The sequence below is a fragment of the Malurus melanocephalus genome, unplaced genomic scaffold (genome assembly GCF_030028575.1).
Source record: "Malurus melanocephalus ecotype Western Australia unplaced genomic scaffold, MMel_1.1 scaffold_293, whole genome shotgun sequence".
NCBI classification, from domain to species: domain Eukaryota; kingdom Metazoa; phylum Chordata; class Aves; order Passeriformes; family Maluridae; genus Malurus; species Malurus melanocephalus.
This window is the reverse complement of record NW_026623525.1, coordinates 710,156-730,497: the sequence shown is the minus strand read 5'-3', so window position 1 is coordinate 730,497 and position 20,342 is coordinate 710,156. Positions and strand designations below refer to the sequence as shown.

The window sequence follows — 20,342 nt, the reverse complement described above, 5'->3', positions numbered from 1 at the left end:
CAAGGCTCTGCCAGGCAAGGAGCCTTCTGTGGAAAATGGGCCAAGCCAAGCCAGCAACACCGTGCCCTTGCTTGGGATTCTAGCATGGACCCAATCCATCAGGTAGTTACATTGTCCGTGTTCGTTAGTGGAAGAGCTGCCAGAAGATTCTCCACGTGCCACTTTTACTCTTCAGTCCCTTGTATCGGTGTACACTATGTGGGGCTCTCTTTGGGCTCATARGCTTTGACTCAGCTCAGGCACAGTGCTGGGGAGCAGGACAGCCTCAGAAAYAGTTGTAAGAGCACAGCTGGGGGTRAACAGGGTTGGGAAAGTRCTTCAGTTCATTTCTTTAGAGAATAAAGCGTGTTGTGTGGCTGTGATACTCTGTAGTTTCTGGTTTAGCTCTGGCACAGACATTCCATCTTGGAGCCTACATTCTAAGCATCATTTCTTTCATGGAGGAGCATGTCTGCAGCACAGGGGATGTGGGTCTGCTTTGGGGCACAACTCTACTGTTTTCTGCTTACACCCCACTCCTRATAAGGTGGGTTCATGCTGTGTGGTCAGCAGTGGATACAGCTGCTGGAAGAGGAGAGTGTTGGAGATTAACAGTRCCCATTTAGTGACTTTTTTTCACATCCCTTTTGAAGCTCTTCTGTCTTTTATAAAAGATKTCATGGTTTACTGGATACAGAGACAGACTGGAAGGATGACAGCTCCATACCTGCTAGGACACTCAGAGGGATGTGATAGAACCTAAAGTGTTCTCACAGAAGGTAAACTATGAGGAGGTAATTCAGACTGAAACTGGRATTTTCAGACTGTCAGAATGACTATTTTAAAATAAAGTGTTTTCGGACAYGTTTGCTTAGGGGGCTTTTTACTTTTCTTTATGGCTGTATGAATTTTGTGGCACTGGCTGTGCAGTAGTCCTATTTCATTTGTGGGAGCATCTCACAAGTGTTCCAGCCATGGATCTGAACCCATCTGGACCTGAGCAATGCACAGAAGCCAGGTCTCYCACCTTSTGGTGCTCTGTCTGGAAAGTTGTGSATCTCACTGCCAGCTGGGTTGGGATGGAAGAAACCTTTCCATGTCCARAGGCAGAGCTTAAAGCATCAAAAATGAGGAGGGGGTTTGGGGTATGAGGAGCCATTCAGTTTTAGTGGCTGAATCTATGGGGACATATTTTAAATCTGCTGTGCCCAAGACTCAGCACGTGAGCTCTGCAGCAGTTTTTCTCTTGTGAACAAAATGGTCTATGCTGGCTGGTGAGACCCAACAAGTATACTTGGCGCACAAATTCTCAGCACTTCAAATTTTTCCCACCTAGCTTAACCAGACAGTGGTCTATGTGGCCATGCCTTAATCTTTGTCAGTTTAATCACCTGTTACCTAATGCAAAAGGAGCTGGGGAGGGGATGTGAGAAGCCTGTCCCAGTACTCTAGTACAGTGTGCAGTCTGAACTCCCAAGGTTCAGACTAGGTTCTAGCTCTGCATTCTCTTAGGTTCAAACGGTGAGCCAGGAGCTCATCACTGAGCCCTCTAATACCACGCACAAATTGGAAACAGCATTACACCCTTCCCAAAAGCTACTGCACAACACAACAGCTCCATCCAGACAGTGAGGTGTTGAAGCTTCTGCAAGGGCATAACTTCGGGCTGGTGTAAAGTTCTCAAGTTTCTTGGCTTGGCTTTGTGAAGACAGCTCATAGGCAGAGGTTAGCCAAACTCCATGAATCTTTGGCAGATGTTTCTGGCACCCYTCCAACTAGAAAGGTCATGTTTTAATGCGCAGTGTGTTCAGCCAGGTCTTAAGATGGGACAGGCCTCATTTATTTATAGAAAAAAAACTAGAATTTGTACCTTTCTATGCAAAGCAGTTATCAAATGCCTTGGTGTCACAACCAKGAAGTCACACAACACTGACATCTGTTTAATACCTGCAAGGCCATCTTCACCCCTTTGCAACATCAGAAAAATGTACAATAGCTGAGGGGTAAATGCATCCTCTGTCATGCTCCGGCATCCTCTCATTCATTGCCTTCCCTGAGTGATGAAATGCAGTTTCAGAGCTTGAGGTTCTGGGCAATCCAGCTCTGCACAGCTGTGACTTTGGTGTAGACACCAGGGAAGTATGGCCTGGCACAGCCATAGCCCCAGCTTGTGATTCCTGCTAGAAACCACTTCCCTGAGGGTTCTTTACATGCCAGGGGCCCACCTGCATCGCCCTGCAAAGAGAGGAAAAGGATCCAGTATCAAGCTACAGGCAGTGCAGCTCCCCCACCTGTGAAATATTCTTTCTCTCTGGGGCATGAGCATTTGCTGTCTTGTTCCCCGCCTCTTCAGGAGCCTCATTCCTAGCTGGAGGACTGCTCAGTGATGTACCTGCCCGAACAATCTGAGACTGGGGTTCTGGAACATAGAAGAGTGTGTTTGGAGGTACAGTAGGGTCATGGAACAGGCTCCATAGTATCCCTGTGSCTTTTGCTTAGCATTACCTCTCTGTGTATTTCCCTGACCTGTCACAGGTTGGTGGGGCAAGCTGCATGAGGTGTATGCAGGGTGGATGTGGATAAAAGTAGCATCCAGTTGATGGATGGACAGACAGCTGAGCTAGGGGAGGCATGGCAGGGGTCTCCTGAGAGAATGAAGCCTCGGGACTTGGCACCAGCTTGCTCTGTCCAGCCACAGCACATGCTGCTCTTGCACTCACTGAACAACTGTCGACGGTGCCCTGTGGGAARCCAGCACACACCATCCTGCTGCTGATCTGGACAGGGTAGAACTTTTTGCAGGCCTGGTCTCCRATCATGTTCACTGCTGCTTTTTGCAGATGCTTTGACATGAGACCTGAGGAGACAAGTATTGCTGTTACCTGGGTGAAGAGCACACGAGATAYAGCAGCATGTGCAAAGGTGGGGTCTCTGAAGCCTTGCTTGCTTGCCAGAGGGAGAGACCTACTCTGGGAACAGGAATCAGGACTGGTTCATAAGAGCAAGCACAGGAAGAGCCAAGGGATGTGTAGTTTGTCAGGCAGCTTGGCTGACCAGACACAAATGGTATCGGGGTGGYCCTTGTACTGCAGGAGCACAGCTGGAACAGCTGTTATGGGAGYAGGGGAGCACAGTGGCTGGCATGTAGAAAGGCTCCAAGAGGTGTGACCAAATGGAGGAGTAGAGTGCATGACAGCTGGGGAGTAGGTGGTGGTGACAGCAGGCCATGCCCAGCTTGGTGACCTCTGCAGTGTGTGGCCTGGGGTGGGAGTGTGTGGGGCAGTGGTGTGGGAACTGTCGATGTTTGGGCATGCAGTCTGCAGTGTAGGTGGCATTGAGCTTGGCTATCATGGATGTAGGAGGGCTCTCTCAACCRGTACCTCCTTCCTTTGTGGAGCCCCAGCCTGTGATGAAGCATCTGGCCCCTTCATGGAAGATGTGAGACTTGTCTGGGAGACAGATRGGTCTGATGGTGCTGCTGAACTTGACAGGTGTGCTCAGTTCCAGTAGTGCCACATCATAATCTAGGCTGTAGACGTTGTAAAAAGGGTGTTTGTAGATWCGGAATATTTTCTCAATTTTGCCATCGATGCCATTCAGGAAGGGTGTTCCTAGAAAGGCCACCCACATTTTGGGGTCACTGTAACTGCAGAAAGACAGCAAACCTGGCTGTTAGGAGCATACCCTCACAAGAACGGCCATCCCTCCACTTGTGGGGCTGGCCACATCTCGTGAGGTCAGGACCCCTGTCTCCAGCACAGTGGGTGTACTCAGGCTYTGCTTCACTCATTCCTCTTCACACTTACCTTTGGGGGTTTATCTGTGATAGGGGGTGTGTGCTTCCTGTGAGGCACAGCATCCCAGCCAGGCTGCTGGACCACGAGGGAGGGGAAGGGCAGGTGGGCTGATGAGACTGAGACCAAGAGCCAGCTGGCTTAAGTAGCTCATCTCAGACTTACATGTCAAAGCAGTGAGCTGCAGAGAGCAGCCAGCGGTCAGCRATGAGGACAGCCCCACACTTGTGCTCCTTGCGCCGAAGCCAGAGGCTGACTTGCCAGGGCCATTCTCCACGAGCTGCACTGCTGCCACCCACGATCTTGCTGAAGGCCAGAACAGTTGTTGAACCACAGTCTGGAACAGAGGAAGAAGCACCATGGTTTTAAGTAACCATAAATGAAAGGAATAACTGCCTGCCTTCCATAGCGTGTGCTGTGGGACAACCTTCTGAGGGAGCACGTGCAGGGCAGCAGGATGTGATGAATTCAGCTAACCCAGCTGAGGCAAGGCTTGACAGACAGGGTGTATTTTGTGGATTTGTTRTCACAGATCACACCTTCCGAGGATGTGGTACATGAGGTGTGGATATTTGGATGGACTGGTTGAACTATCACTCCAAGGAGTGTGCAGCCCAAAGAATGTGTGGTCCCAGGGCTGACAGACATTTTCTGGGCCTGCCAAGTTTGCAGAGCTGTGTTACCACCTTGTTACCAGACTGACTGGCCAGAAGGTCAGTGTGCTGGGAAATGGGTTCTAAKGTCTGTAGCAGCAGACTGCACACTTTCTGGCAGTAAATTTAGATCTGGCTCATCCCCCTTTATCTTGTTTTAGGCTCTGGCAGGGCAAATACAATCTGGACCAGAGTGGGCTGGCTCAGGMCCCCAGTGTCTGGTGTGAATATGGTGGGTGCCACTGGGGAGTCTGGCTCATGTAGGGCACAGCTGGCAGCAGCCACAGGCTGCAGAGGGGAACTCACCACAGTTGTGCTCATCCATGCCGTTGCTGCAGTCCACAACACCATCACATTCGGGRTTTTCTTTTCCTATGCACACCTTGCTGGAACACTTGAAAGTGAGGCTGGTACAGGGCACCACTGGAAGGCAACAACCCATGGTCTGCTCAGTAGCCTGTGTGCTGGAGGCCTCCTACCAATGCATCAATGCATCAGGCATTGTTTTACCTGGTGTTTGGGTGGGCTTGGCAGGCTCGGTCGTTCTCAGAGCTGTGGAGGTTTCACTCATGGATGTGCTCATCTTTGTCCCCAGAGTGGTTCTGCTGGCTGGACTTGCAGCCATTGTGATGAGCTGGGTGAAAATGGCTGTGGTAGAAGTTCTAGGGGTGGCTGAACTGGAAGGGTTGCTTGTGCCAYCACTGGGCAACTGGGAGATGGTGTTCAGGATCCAGTCTGTGAGTTTGGTAATTCTGGAGTACACACCAGGTCTCATAGCCTGGGCACAGCCAAATCCCCAGCTCACGATGCCAGCAAGATAAAACACTCCCGGGGTCACCTCACAGGCCAAGGGCCCACCTGAATCTCCCTGTGGAAGAAGCAAGGCAATGGCTGCTCAGTCCAAGCAGGTCTGCCCCTCATTCACACCAGAAGTGTTTAATTACTCCCAACGCTTCTTCCTCAGGCCTTGTGTATCTGTCTGCTGTCATGCAGTCGTGTGCAAGACATGAGTGTGCAGAGGTTGAAGTTATGGTCAGTGGCTCAACCTGGCTCCTGTCAGCTGCCACCAACTGCCATGGAGTCACTGCCACCAGAGGAAACCTGCTTCATCCAGCATTTGTCTGGCCATGCAGAGTGGTGGGATGTTGCTTTAAGTCATTCTCAATTTGTTGGAGCTTTATTTATTTTTCTAAATGTCCAGGGTAGTGGGCTGGGTTTTTTATGCTCAAGTACATGTGAATTACACAGCTGGGCTWCAGCAGCTCACAAGGATCTGCTGAAGGCAGAGTTAGCCCAGCTTTCTAGAACAATCTACAGAGTAGAGAAATCCCACACTTACCTGGCATGAGTCTACCATCCCCTCCATGAAGCCAGCACAGATCATTCGGTCAGTGAGGGAGAAGTTGTAGAGGAAGTTGCAGGTGTTCTGTTCTATGATGCCCACAGATGCTTTCTGCAGGATCTCRGGTTTGGTGTCTGCATGAAAACCACAGAATAAGTGAGTGCAAGCAAAGGGAAGGAACTAATGGCTTTTAGACTGACTCAACACATTTTGGGAAAACATGCTCTAATCCCATGTGGGAGTTGAGTCCTATATAACCAGCTTTCTCAGCAGCCCTAAAGCTTGTGGCTTATCCCAGGGTGCAKTTTTGTGTCTGTGCTAAGGATTCTGCACACAGTTTGTGTCCCATGCTCCTGAGAACTTGTGGGCTTCTTGTCAGCTGGCCTTCCTTGGCAGTGCACGTGCTGCTCTCAGGCCTTGTCCCTCCAGTGGGATATTTGCTTGTGCTAATTGCTCAGAACATCTCTGTGACTGAGAGTGCTGCTGTGGCTGATGTGCTGTCCTGCCAGAGCTGCAGCAGGCTCTGAGGCAAGCACCCTGACACTTGCTGAGCATGCTAGAGCTACTGAAGGCAGTCCAGCAGGTTTCTCCTTGTTCCCACCAGGCTGCTCTCTCAATTTTCTTGTTTGCTGATGATTTCTAAGTAACTGTGGTTTAAGGTAGTGCTTGTGTGCCTTTATTCTTGCTTATTCTCATGTTGCTCTCAGTTTCTGACTGTCCCTGTTACTGATCCCTGTCCTGTACATTCCCAGGACTGGGGCTTTGCTGCTCAGGGTATCACTGTTCCAAGGTCAAATCAGCAGGTAAGGCAGTACTGCTTACCATTCCCTTCCTGGAGGTCACCCCATCCAGAAATGAGGCATTTCTTGCCTACAGGAAACTTGTGCACAGCAAGTGGGAGGCACACAGGCTGTATGTATTTGTTGAAGACGAGAGGTCTTGCCAGCTCAAGTACAGCCACATCAAAGTCCAGAATCATGGGGTTGAAGAGGGGATGCAGGATCACTCTTGTTACATTGACTTTCACTGCGTTCTCATCTGTTCCATTCAGTGATGTTGTTCCCACATAGGCTTCGATCTCTTCTGGAACTGTTCTGTAAATACATATACCCAAATGTACATGCCCATGGACTTATGCCTGGCATGAAATCTGACACAAAATTGCAGACAACTTTACATGATCAGCACACAGCAGAGCAGCTCTGCTAAGTCAGGCCCAAAGAGGCCAGTTTCCAGCAGTGGCACCTGTTGGATATTTCCAAGAGCAAGTAAACATGTAATATTAATCCTGTCTTCTCCTCCAGAAATTTATTATTTCAGGAGTGTTCTGGCACACATATGGTGTCTGTGTTCATCAGGTCTCGCTGGATTTTTTTTTGTTTTATTTTGATTTTTCTACAGTTGTGTTTTATTCTCTTTTTTAACCCCAGGTGAACTTTTAATATTCAGTTTAATGACATTTATTAAGAACTGCATCCTTTTGATTGTTTTTTGCCTGCTCTTGGTGGCTATTTGGTATTTTTAAAAGAGAGTCAAAAGTCATTTCTAAACACTTTGTACCCTTCATTATTGTACAGTCCCATCAAACACTGCCTTCCCCTCAGCTCTTTTTTTTTCCCAGGTCTAGTCTGATCTATTCTGTTGTGCTTCTTATGATGCTGCTCCACCCCCAGCTCATCCCTGAGCTGTGTACACACATTCACAGTGTTACTCCTGCCCTCCCTCTGATGCTGTGCATTACAGCAACATCCTGCTCAACATCCCACTCATCTTCCTCGTTTTTTACTGCATTCCTGTGCTCATTAACTGCCCCTGCCACAGGACCACTGCTCTCAGGGCAATATCCATCCACATGTTTCTGACCTCWTGTTTTGRATTGMAASAGCTGACAGAGACTSCTCCTCRTTCACAGACAGCACTGCTGGTTTTGCTGTGTGCCTCATTTCACACCTGTTTACCTTTATTGCCCAGCTTTTATTGCATGAAGTTGTCTCAAAATCCTTCAGAGATAGTCCCCCACATTTTCTGCCTTCAGGAATTTATTCTTGGCAAGTATTATCTCCTAGCTACTCATTTCTTTTTCTAGCCTACTTAAAAATCTGGGCTTGGGCTCTTGCAGTTTTATAGAGCTATGCAGGATTGAACTGACCRTTTTCCCTTTACCAGCTGACCATGTGTCTCTATTTCATATATTAATTTTTTTAAGAAACTCTCTTGTGGCACCTGTCTTTTTCCTCTCCTCTTAGATGTGCTGTCCTTGCTCCCTGATCCCTGCTTTAACCTTTTTCTGCCTCATTCCTCCCCACAAACTCCTTTTTACCATGAATGTTTAGTTATAGCAAAAATTAACGTCCAACATGTGTTCTTGATTTCCATTTTTTTACTCCAGGGCCACAGTGTGGGTTTGCAGGTGAGCTGGAGCAGGGGCAGGGATGGGCTCTTACTCATTGAAGCAGTGAGCTGCTGACAGCAGCCAGCGCTCCCCAATGATGGTGGCTCCACAGAAATGCCTCGAGTCTTCTTTCAGGCTGACTTGCCAAGGGATCTCTCCTCTGGAAGCATCTGTTCCTCCSACAATCTTGCTGGGTTTAGAGAACCCAGGTCGTCCTCCACACTCTGAATAAAAGTCAAAGCATGACTTGTGAGTATTCCTAGCAGAAGACAAGCAAGGAGAGACTTTGCATTCTCTAATGAGTAAGGCTTAGCAGGGATGGGGCAGGGCTGGGGTGTGAGACATCTACCCAAGCTCTGCTGGCTGATAGTGGCAGTGCCTGATGGTGGCCATGTGAGCTGGRCTTTCACACAAACTGCTGCTCTGCATTTTGCTCTTGGCAAGTCATCAATCCTGAGCCTTTCTTGAAGGTGGAATAATGAGCAGCTCTGTGCCTCTTAGCCTTGCCATTACAGATAAAAGGTTAATTCTAGATTTAGRAAAATACCCTCCATCTGCATCTCCCTGCAGAGCTGCTGGGAGGGTTCCTTGGAATGGACAGGTCATCCTGCAGACACCTCCCTCCTTCCCTTCAGAGAGAGATTCATGGCTGCTGTGAAGGGGCAGCCATTAGTTTTGAACTGCTGGCAGTTCCTTAGGTGGCAAGCAAAAGTAAATGATCAACAGGTTAAATACTGTCAGATGCTGCTGTGCCTTAGTGATCTGTTCTGGGCCTGCCAAAGCAGAGGAGGCAAGATTACACAAGTCAAATGGGTGCATGGAACTGCAGAGGTACTGGGTGACTTTGCCAGGCTGCTGGCATGAGCCAGGGCAGCCAAATAGTGTCACTTGTGCCTTGGCACTYGGGCAAGGTCTGTGATTCACCCTACAGGAGGCCAGCTTAGGTCAGTGGAGGAACAAACCTGATGTTGGGAGCTGTACCTGCCACTCCTCCTGCCAAGGTGCTCATACCTTGTGCTCCGGCTGCATTCACTGGCCTGCTGGCAGCTGGGGCTGCTGAGGTGCCAGGGGTTGCTCCTGTGATGCTGTTGACCTCTTCAGCRCTGCCCATGTCACTGTTAGTACTGAACTGTGCTGGAGGGGCAGTGCGGGCTATGGAGGCAGGGACRGCAGAAATGGCATCCAAGATCCAGTCTCTGAGTTTCGTAACACGTGTGTAAACACCAGGCCGCCTGGCTTCAGCACATCCAATACCCCAGCTCACAATTCCCGCCAGGAAAAACCTMCCAGATGGTTCTTGACAAACCAGGGGCCCACCAGAGTCACCCTGCAAGAGAAGCCAGATGGTGAGCTCTCCCTGGGGATGCACTGAGCTTGCCCTGGCCACCTCAGCATTGCTCTAGCTGGGATCTCTGTGTCCCTGTGKATCCTAACTGACTTCATATTTGCTCCAGCATAGCAATGAGTGGAACATCACTGTGCTAGCCCTTGGGTGTTCCTCTGTGTGGGCACACTGTTCTGCTATTATGCAGTAGTCTTGTGCTCTTTTTATGCCAGAAGAACAAAGGACATCATCTGTAAAATCTGGGATTTAGCATTTCTACTGCTTTAATTATTTGTTAAACCTCATAAAGGTTAATCCTAGCAGCCTGTACACAGCCTGGGTCTTTATTGCCTGATACGCAACCCAGGGACACTACATTAATGTTTGCATCAGGTTTTTTTCATTTGGTCTCTAGTTCCCTGGTCAGTTCTTGGTTATTGTGGGGCCCTGTGACTATCCCTGATGGTCATGTAGTGTCTGTGATGCTGGTAATGCCTTCTGGGGGTGAGATTGCTCTAGATCAGTAATGAATAAGCAGATGGGTCACATTCATCACTCAGCCTTGAATCTTCCATTCTTGGCCCCTTGTTTGRTGTTTGTGCTGTATTTGGTGCAGAAATATGAAACTCTACCACCAGAGAATGTAGTTTTGTTTAGCTGGTGTCTGTTGGTTTGAATGGTCCTGCCAAACCTGGAAATCAGAGTCCTCCTCCCACATCACAGTTCTCTCCATACTATGAAAGACAGGCCTGTCTCCAGCTGACCACTTGCAGTGCCAGGCTGGATAAAGGCTAATCAAAGAAAACACTCTGTTGTTCACCAAAACTGTTGTGTATGTTTTAGTTTCCACTGCTGCCCTTTGCCCATCTGGATTTTGATCTAAAGACCTGTGTGGTACATTAGTAGGGCTAGTCCTGATGACAGCTCAGGAAGWAAAGGGAAGTAGTTAATTAGCTGAAAGAGCCCCTTAAACAATAGTGCCCTGCTCTAAGCAGAAGAGAACATACCCTCATTTGTGTCTTCTGCAGTGCTTGGGTCCAAGGCAGGGCCTCGGACCTCAAGGGCAGACAGAGATCGTAGTGTCAGTTCTGCTTCTTGAAGTGTCACTTGGTGCATACTGGGCAGGAAAAGCCGTATGCGGGCAATGCTTACACTTCTCTGGGTAAAGCTTACCTGGCAGGAGTCCACCTTCCCCTCCAGGTAGCCAGCACACATCATCCTGTCTGTGAGGACATGGCTGTAGAGGCTGGAGCACAGGTTCTGGTCCAGGAGCTCCACTGTTGCTTTTTGAAGGAACTCGGGTTTCACCACTGAACAGGAAAGATGCAACTGTGAGCTCATTGCAGGGAGCCCTGCAGGGTTCAGCCCACCCCAGCTGGCCAGAGCAAGGTCTGAGTTCCCTTCCCCAATGCCTCCTGCCCCACTCACACCCCACCGTGTCTCCTCTGCTGTGCTTTGCTTACAGAAATCCTCCTTGAGGTAGCCCCAGCCAGAGATAAGGCACTTCTTGCTGGTGGGGAAGTGATGGCCAGCGTCTGGCAGGCACACAGGCTGGATGTACTTAGTGAAGGTCACGGGTCTCTTCAGCTCCAGCACGGCCACATCATAGTCAGCTGTGTCAGCGTTGTAAGAAGGGTGTGGAATGATCTGTGCAATGTCCATTCTCACTGCACCGCTGTCAGAGCCTCTGAGAGAAGTGGTTCCTGTGTAAGCTGCCCACATGGCTGGGTCCTGAAACCTGGAGCAGAGACAGTGGGGGCCGTGTGACCCTACAGCCACAACATTGTCCTGCAAACCCCAGCTGCCTCTGCCCATCTGCCATCCTCTGCAGGAGTGATGGACACTTCTCATTCTCCCCTTGATGGGGCAGTGGTGCAGTGGGAGCTCGAGATACGACAGCTTTGGGAGTGGGGATGGCGGCTGGAAGGTGGTGTGACTGGAACTTACTCAGTAAAGCAGTGAGCAGCAGACACCAGCCACTTCTCTGTGAGGATTGCAGCACCACAAAAGTGCTCATTGTTCTCTCGAAGGCTGACTTGCCATGGGAACTCCCCTCTGGACGCCTCTGAGCCTCCCACTATCCTGCTGGCAGTCTGCATGGCAGGGCGACTCCCACAGTCTGAAAGAGAGGAGAAAGCCAGTGCATCAGGATCCTGACACTGCACCCCAGCAGCACGCTCTTGGGGGCAAGTGGGAAAAGCTGCTTCAGCTTCATGTGTGCTGCTGGCATRTGCAAAAGCAGCAGGATGGTACCTGGGGTGTCACAGGGCAGCCTTTAACCTGCAGGCTTGGAAGGAGCACTACAAAGCACTGGGCCATCACAGCATGCTCCCTGAAGCTCTTCTAGAGCAAGAAGCTGTAGGGCAGCAAACTGACTAGTCTGACAAGCTTAGCTACTGTGTSGTGATCAGCTTCCAGCAGCTCATGGGAGTGTGGCTCTTGTCCATTGTGCCAGCCCACCAGGAAGATGGACCTCATCACAACCCGTCACTGCTGGTGGTGGGACCAAGGTRTTTCCAGGGCACAGTTCCCCTCATCCTATTGCAGCCATTTACTATTGGCTTGAAAAATTATGGCATATCCTTGGCTCTCTTCAGTGMCTGAGACCCAGTGGTGTCACACCTGTCAAGGTCTGCAGCAGTGGGTTGTGGCTGGTCCCCATGTCCAGGAAACCTGCTGTGAGAAATTCAGGACAGCCCYCTCCATCAGAGGCATCAGCACAGCCTGTTCAGGGCTTTCTTTTCATATACTGGATGTTGGAGCAAGTGACTGCCCGTGTCCCTGGGGACAGCGAGGATGGAGTCACTCATGCCCTCTCTGCAGTCCATACAAGAACTCGACCCTGGCTTCCCCAGGGGCAGCCACCATTGTATCCTTTCACTCTGCTCCCTGGCTGGGCTGACCCTGCAGGATGGCGCTGGGAGCAGAGCTGCAGCTTGTTTTGGGCTTGCAGGGCCCTGCGCCGCCAGGCTATGAACAAGACAGGGCCCAAGCACCTTTTATATCTGTATCCAGGCTGCTGGTGAGGAAGAGGAGGAGGAGGCTGCAGAGTGCAGGTGGCTCTTACCTGATTTCAGTCCAGGTCTGTGGGGAGAAACCTTGTTGTTACCTGGGACAAAGAGGAAGGAATCAGGATCAGCAAGAGCAGCCCAGCCACGGGTCCTGGAGYGTGTTCCTGGGCTGGAGTTGCCACAGGCTTTGCTGCACCTCCCTCTCCTGTTGGCAATCTCTTTGCCTGCCCRTGGCCAGTGTCCCTGCTGGTGACTCCACAGGGCAGGGGAGGAGCAGTCCCCTACAGCCCTGCAGGCTTTGGGGCAACTCCAGGTGCAGAGAGAATGTCCAAAAACTATGGCAGTATGCTGCCCCTCAGGAGCAGGCTCTGGTGCTGAAGCTGTGCAAGGCTTTTAGCCTAAAGCCAGGAGGACTCTCTGCACCTTCCATTTGGACAGCACAAGGCTCCCAAAGATCCAGGGATCCTGCCCATTGTGGCACAGGGAGCTGCAGAGGAGCCCACACCTTCTTGTTCCCCCAGGCACATGTTTTTTAAAATCACTGGACCTGGAGTCCTATGATCACACGCAACTCCACAGTCACAGAAGGAAAGGAGAATTTCTTGTTAGGTGGTTTCAGAGAGAAACAGCAACCTCAGCTGTAATTATTGCTACAGCTCTGAGGTCTGCCTAAGGGCTACTGGGTACAGGTAGGTACAGACAACCCAGCAATTAACCTCTTGGAGCTTCATGCCCTGTCCCTCAGACTGRTTTCAGGTGCTGTAAGAAAAGTCAAAGCAGTTGCAATTTAGGTTCTGTGGTTGCTGTGGCAAGGGTTTGCAGTACAGGGCAGCAGGACAGCGTAAGTGTTGGAGGGTATTTGGGGACCCCATAAATGTCTGTTAAGCAGGAGCCAAGATCTAGTCTGGTTTCTGCTGCTGTCTGGTAAAGATGGAGCAGCCAGGAGCCAGGCAGAAYATTTTACTGGTTTGCTGGGTACCTGGCAGCACTGTCATTTCTAACACAGCACTGGACACCCAGAGCTAAAGCCCTGCAGCAGTTTGGCTGGGACAGAGGGTGGTTTAGTTGTGTGACCTTGGGTGCAGCACGGGGCATCCTCTGGACCTGCCTGGCATGGCAGGAGAGCCCTACCAGAGAGAGAAGCTGAGGAGATGGTCCCGTAGGCAGCCAGGGACAGACCCTGCTTGTGCAGGGCAGCTGCCAGCCCATGCCTGAGAGCTTCCTCCTCCARAGCAGAGCTCAGGGGCTGCGAATCCTGCGGGGTGAACAGGAGGCGGAAATGGACGATCACACCCGAGTTTCCGTTCCTGGAGACAGAGAATTAACAGGGACATTGACTTCATGACCAGCACAAGAGACAGGTTCCTGTGCTAGCTGTCTACAGGGAACAAAACTTATCCTTAATAATTTGATTCTTAATAATTTAAGGTGTCTCTGGAGATGTGCTCTGAGTTTAAGTGATCATTTGAATTTTTTTTTTCCTTTGGCCCAAAACTGTGGTTGAACAAAATTGTTTCCCTCTGCCTTTCCAACTGCATTTCCAAATGAAAGAATCCAGAATACTGTTGCAAACCTGGATAAAAATCCAGCCTTGACCAAAAACTTGTTTCACTAATTTGTACTAGCTTTGAGTAAGAGCACAGGTGTGAATTCATCTTCTTGGTTCAGCTAAGKCAGAATGCCCTGAAGGATGAGCTGCAGGGTCTGCAGAGAGAGCTCCCTTTACTCACCTGTAGCCCAGGATGGTGCAACCAGTGCAACTCCAGTCCAGCTGGGAGTCCTGGACACTGGACAGAAACTGCAAAGCAAAGAGTGATGGTCACACACTTACTGGACCCCAGGGAGGTGGGAATAGATGATGTCTGGGATTTTGCAGGAATCTGGAGCTGTTGATGCAGCACCCATGTCCAGATCACGTGTAACCTTTTCCCATCCTGGCTTTAGGGCATGAGGTAGTACATCCTTATTTTATGCCTTCTTACCTCGTTTGCAAGGAATAGGCCTGAACACACATTTCCCACTCCACAAATGTCTCTCAGGGCCCCTCTCAAAGTGCAGCTCAAGCCCCACAGCGTACCCTGCTGATGTTTAAGAAGTCCTAGTTTTCCTCCTGCCCTCGGCATACAGATCCAGCTGCTGCTACCACTACAGTGTGGTAGCACTGGTCTTTCTCCAGAAGGCCCAGATCAACTCACCAGCCTCTCAAGAGCAGGTGTCAGCACCCTGTAGTAGTCCGAGTTCTCCATCTGTAAGCTGCTGTTGAATGTGATTCCTTGCAGCTCCACTGTGTGCTCAAAGCTGGCCTCTCCYGTGGAATGGCAGGCTGCCAGAGAGGAAAGGTGTCTGTCAGAGGCAGCTTTCCTCACTGCTTTGCACCATGGATGTCATTATGTCCTTTAAAGCCCCATTTTCAGCAGCGTGACTGCCCCTGACCATCCCAGCTGCTCCATGGCCAGACTGGGATACTCTGCACGTGTGCAGTAATAGCATTTTGCACTGAGCTCGTTTGAACTTGAAAATTGTGGATTTTTGTCAAGCTTGAGACAGAAGTTCAGCCTGGCAGTCTGAAATTTGCCTTATCCTTGCAGGAACAGCCTCAGGAAAGTTCTGCTGGGTTCTGAAGCCAGCTCAGAAACTGTGACTGTACAGGTGGGATGTGTCTGTCGTGTCACACTGGAGTCCTCACTGGGTGCTGGCCTGAGGTGGCATCTGCCCATGGAGCAGCAGAGACAGCAGGAGGGAGGTGGGAGAGGCCAGGAGGTGCTGGTCATGCTCTGGGGTGGGTCAGTGAAACAGGCAGGGATTGGTGACTGCAATGCCCGAGACAGGAAATGGCAGAGGCAGTGAGGTACAGTGACAAGAAATTTCAAAGTCACAGAGAGAGATTAGAAAATAGAATTGTAGAATTGTGGAATTGTTTAGGTTGGAAAAGACCTCTGAGATCATCAAGTCCAATCATTCCACCAGCACTGCCAAGGCCATCACTAAYCYATGWSCCCTAATGCCACAWMTKCATGTTTCTTAAATTGCTGCAGGGATGGGGATTCCACCACTGCCCTGGGCAGYCTGTACCAGGGTTGRACTGCCCTTKAAGTGAAGATATTTTCCCRATATCCAATCTAAAACTCCTCTGGCAGAACTTRAGGCCATTTCCTCTCATTCCATCCCTTGTTCCCTGGGAGCAGAACTGATCCCCACCTGTCTGCACCTCCTGTCAGGGAGTTGTAGAGAGCCAGAAGGTCCCCCCTGAGCCTCCTTTTCTCCAGGCTGAGCCCTCACAGCTCCCTCAGCTGCTCCYCATCAGATTTGTGCTCCAACCCTTCCTCAGCTCTGTTCCCTTCTCTGGACATGCTCCATCCCCTCAATGTCTTTCTTGTCATGAGCGGCCTAAAATTGAACCCAGGATTTGAGGTGGGGCCTYACCAGTGCCCAGCACAAGGGGATGGTCACTGCCCTGGTCCTGCTGGCCACTCTGTTGCTTCAGCAGATCAACATCCCACCCAGCTTGGTGTTACCTGTGAACTGACTGAGGGTGCCCTTGGTCCCCTCATCCAGACCATTGATAGAAACATTAAACAGGGTTAGCCCCAAGGTGGCCCTGGGGAACACCACTGGTCACCAGTGTCCAGCTGGATGTGACTCCATTCACCAGCACTCTCTGCCCTGCTGATCCAGCCAGTTTTACCCACTGAAGAGCACACCTGCTTCTCCAAGGAAGTGTTTATGGGAAATGGTGTCTAAGGCTTTCCTGAAGTTGAGGTAGACCAGATTCAGAGCCTTTCTCCCATCCACTAGGCAGGTCATCTTGTCATAGAAGGACATCAGATTGGTCAATCAGGAAAGGAATAGAGCATATGTATCACAAGACACTGAAGATAAAAYGCTCCGAACTCACATATTGAGAACATGAGCTGACAACTTCCCTTGAACTTTTTGTGCAGATGTGTAGAAAAGTGTCCCCATTTCACCCTCAGTAGGAGGATTTTGAGGATTTTTGCTATAAGCAGTGCAGACCACTTCTCTTTTGGAGCTGTTGAACTGAAATAATGTACCTGGCTGCACACTCACCCAGCAGGATCCCCAGGCAGAGGGCTGTTGCACTGCCCACCACAGCAGCAGCAGCAGTCACCTTCCAGCAGCAAGCCCCTGGTCTCCTTCTCTGGGTGCCTTGCCCTGGCTTTATCTGGTCCATGCTTTCTGAGCAGTTCTACAGATGTGTAGATTAATCTGTGATTAAAAAGAAGAGGAGGAAAATGACAAGACTGGAATGAAATCTGTCCTGGCAGCTAAGGTTACCCCAGGAACTCCAAACAGTGCATTGCCACAAGAGATGAAAGGGTAGATAGACACTACCTGGGTGTGCCTCAGGCTGCAGCCAGGAGATTCAAGTTGTATGACCTGAATATATCAGCCCTGGTGGCCCCTTCCTACTGCTTCTCCTTCTCTGTCTGCCCAGGAGGCACCACTGAGTGCTGGTGTCCATTGTGYTGGTGCTCACAATGGCCGTGGGTGCTGTGAGCATGAACAGCCTGATGGCTCCCTGTTCTGCACAGGCTCTGGCAGAATGCTCAGGCAGTGTCCCAGAACCTGCCTGCAGCACCCTGTGCCTGCTCTGCAGCAGCAGTACCCAAATCCTGCTCAGCAGCAGGGTTTTGAGGTGCTACTGCCCACAATGCCAGGGTGAACAGCCTCAGCTCATAGCAAGGGGTGTGACATCTTGGCTTGCTCCTTCTGCCTTAGACAACACCCCTCATAAAGATCCTAAACCCAGCCAGTGTCAGAAGGGATGCTTGGTGCTGCTCAGGAGTCMCAGAGCTGCAGTAACAGCTACAACAGCAGAGTTGTAACGTTCAGCTTTTATCTCAGAGTAATCTTATAGTCTGCAAACACAACTAGACAGCAGCCACGTCCTTAAACATGAAACTGCAGAATGAGGAGACAGCTGTGGAGAGAGATCTGCCTGGAACTCTGGCTTGTGAATATACCAAAGCTAATTGGCATTGAATACTTGAGAAATCATTATCTGCTCCTGCTGGACCATTCTGACCTGGCTGTGGAAGTCTTAGCATTAGGCTACTTACATCCCCAAGGTGCATGTTATATGGATTGAAACTCTGTAAGGAATAAACCTCATCCTGTAGTTGTTTATGAGGCAGATTCCAGGGAGAGGTTTCATATATAGCCCAATGCTATTCCACATGTTTTGCAGGAATTTTGGAAGAATTTTAAAATCACAGTGGATGGCAAAATCCACTAGAGCATTTACCGAAAGCTCCCGGTGCCTAGTAATGCAGACTGAGTAAGTTCTTTAATTACAGATATGCTGCTACCCTGATGAGCAGATTCTCCTTTCCTGTGCCCAGCACTGGCACTGGTGCTGCCAGTATTTTAGTTCAAGTGGTCTTGCACAAGAAGCAAAGCCCCTTCATGTCAGTTTTCCTGCCTCCACTTTTTCCTGCCCTTTGCTAGACTGGTTTCAGTATAGCAATGCTTTTCATGCGCTGAAGATGCCCGGATGGGATATGGTGCTGCAAGTGTGAATTCAAAAATGCCAAAAACAGAAGAATTACCTTGGGTTTTTTTTTGTCTGCTGTCTTGCTAGTATAAGCCAGACTATATCTGGCCTTTATTTGCATATCATCAACAATTGGATATCATTACGAATGAAACCAGCCTGGAATATCCATTGTTATCCATCATTCAGACAGGTTAGTATCTGCAACAAGCCTGATGAGACAAGGAGGGGCACTGATTTCCCCTGGTCGTAAAAAGCATTAAATTACTGGATTAATATTTCTCCCTCATAGGCAGGAAGAAGACACAAAGAAGATCTTTCTGTTGAAACTGGCAGACTGAAGTTGTCTCAGACAATTTGTGTGGTCAGAGCAGAAATCCACAGAAGTCCACCCTTCTTGGATAAGGGTCCAGAGTTCCTCAGCTTCAGAGTTTTCTGAGGACTCAGCCTCCAACTGTTGGGGAACTCACATTTACAGGTGGCACCAGAAAAGCTTTGGCAAGGCACAATCACCTCTCAAACTTTGTTTTCATATCGACAGCATCAAGAATATAAAACCCACCCAGCTGTTCCTTCCTCGGTTGCAAAGTCTGTCCTGTTCACTTCCCATCCACTCAGATGCTGCTCTGACAGGTTGGGCTGCCACAGCAGCAATTCTCTGTGCTGCAAATCAAACTGTGACTTCAGAGAAGCTGCAGAGGAACAGCCTTTTCTAATGTAAATGCATCCAGCAATGAAAGGAAGAGGGGAGGAAAGGGACCCAGGGAGAAGCAGCTCCCTGTTTCAGAAGAGCTTTTCAGTGTTTTCCAAGAGGCGTCAGCAGCTCTTTAAACTGAAGCTTCTAGATAAGAGATTTTAAAAGGTCATTTCTTTGTGAGGCAACAGACAGAGAGAAAGGGGAGAGGAAGGGAGAGTCTGTCCAAGGTGCCTCTTTTTTCTAGCAGACCTCCAAATATTCTTTTTCAGCTGTACCTGAGTCTGTGACAGATCGGCACTGTGGCCCCTGGCTTCTGTTAACAAATCTCTGTTTGACAATTCAGCTCTGGCTACTGGGAGACAAGTAGGGAACTATTTTTCCAGTGGTCCTTGTGACCTGAATACATACAGATGAGGGATCCCTCCTTCCCTCTTTGATAGGTTTTGGAGTCACCGTCTCTCTTGTCGTGTGCTGAATGTGGGCACTCACAAATGTAGTCCAGGTGTGCTCACCAGTGCAACAGTGGAGTTCAATGGACTTCAAAGGTTGGACAAATACATCTGAGAAAAGAAAAAAAAAAAACATTGCAGACAAAATTGGCTCTGGCTGGTTGTTTTTTTGGCAATATAATCTTAATTGCATGTAAAAGTCATACTGCAATAAAAGGTAGAACCCTAGAAAGAAGTTAAAAAAAAAAAGGAGTGTTTAGAGACAGAGAAACTTTCTACTTCCCAAAACAATCAAAACCGGTCTTTGACCTCCATTTTAGCAGAAGGAAAGTTTATTTTCTTTTGATGTCAGTGGTGTGAGTTAAGAAAAGAATTAAAAGGACATGTAAATGAAAAGGCCATTTTACAAGAGCAAAATAGAGATTGTAATCTTTTTTGCTGAAAGATAATAAGGATCATCCATAGATGCATAGAGGAGACCTGTAGCAAGGAGCTATACACAGTGAAATACATTGTGGCATCAAATCAGATAAGGAAAAAGTAAATTTTGTTAGTGAGGTAGAAATTAGGAGAGTCCCAACAGTCATGAGTTTCCAGTAGGAATACTGAGAAGTAAAAACACATTCACGATTTTTTTTGTCAGCTTATAAATTGTGAGTGGTTATAAAATACAATGGCCCTGAGAGCTGGGTGTGGGGAACTCTGACTTAAGAGAGTCCTCTCAGTCCTGTCTCAGTGGGGTGTGTTTTCACTATCCCATTTTAGCAGAGAAGGCACATCTGATGTGCAGCAGTGAGCCAGAGCTGTCCTGCAGACTGTTCCATCCCTGGTTGTCCATGAGGATCTGCAGCTGGGTGGCCACCACTCCTGCTCTGCTTCTGCTTGGCAGCCCAGAGTTTGTTCTGTCCACAGAAGCCTGGATTTTGCACTAGGGCAGCCTTGAGTCATTCCATAGGATCTTCTTGGAAGATGGATTTGATTTCTCAGCTGGTTCAAGTAGGGAAATTGTAAAATATAAATATATGGTAAAAATATTGTGGCACCCAATTAGACAGACTGTCACTAGCACCCACTCTTGGAGTCAAAGAGGAAAAGCTGTGTGTGTGTGTGTGAGAGAGATCTCACATGTGTGTGTGTGTGTGTGTGTGAGAGAGAGATCTCACATGTATGTGTGTGTGTGTGTGTG

General features: G+C 49.3%; 1 protein-coding gene across 1 annotated transcript in view; it reads right to left on the bottom strand.

The window, feature by feature from the left end:
- Window positions 1–1,605: 1,605 nt before the first annotated feature.
- The window catches only part of TMPRSS9 (transmembrane serine protease 9), a 24,035-nt gene continuing 5,298 nt past the window's right edge, over window positions 1,606–20,342 (bottom strand). The window contains exons 2-20 of the mRNA XM_057376855.1: window positions 19,220–19,267; window positions 16,564–16,722; window positions 14,691–14,818; window positions 14,226–14,293; window positions 13,627–13,802; window positions 12,552–12,593; window positions 11,432–11,603; window positions 10,948–11,222; window positions 10,658–10,794; window positions 9,172–9,487; window positions 8,213–8,384; window positions 6,591–6,862; window positions 5,766–5,902; window positions 4,937–5,294; window positions 4,733–4,849; window positions 3,939–4,110; window positions 3,360–3,625; window positions 2,700–2,836; window positions 1,606–2,214 (exon numbers count right to left, since the gene is read on the bottom strand). Coding sequence (XP_057232838.1) covers window positions 2,053–2,214; window positions 2,700–2,836; window positions 3,360–3,625; window positions 3,939–4,110; window positions 4,733–4,849; window positions 4,937–5,294; window positions 5,766–5,902; window positions 6,591–6,862; window positions 8,213–8,384; window positions 9,172–9,487; window positions 10,658–10,794; window positions 10,948–11,222; window positions 11,432–11,603; window positions 12,552–12,593; window positions 13,627–13,802; window positions 14,226–14,293; window positions 14,691–14,818; window positions 16,564–16,687 — 3,231 coding nt within the window. The 5' untranslated portion in view covers window positions 16,688–16,722; window positions 19,220–19,267 and the 3' untranslated portion in view covers window positions 1,606–2,052. The remainder of the gene's footprint in view (window positions 2,215–2,699; window positions 2,837–3,359; window positions 3,626–3,938; window positions 4,111–4,732; window positions 4,850–4,936; window positions 5,295–5,765; window positions 5,903–6,590; window positions 6,863–8,212; window positions 8,385–9,171; window positions 9,488–10,657; window positions 10,795–10,947; window positions 11,223–11,431; window positions 11,604–12,551; window positions 12,594–13,626; window positions 13,803–14,225; window positions 14,294–14,690; window positions 14,819–16,563; window positions 16,723–19,219; window positions 19,268–20,342) is intronic.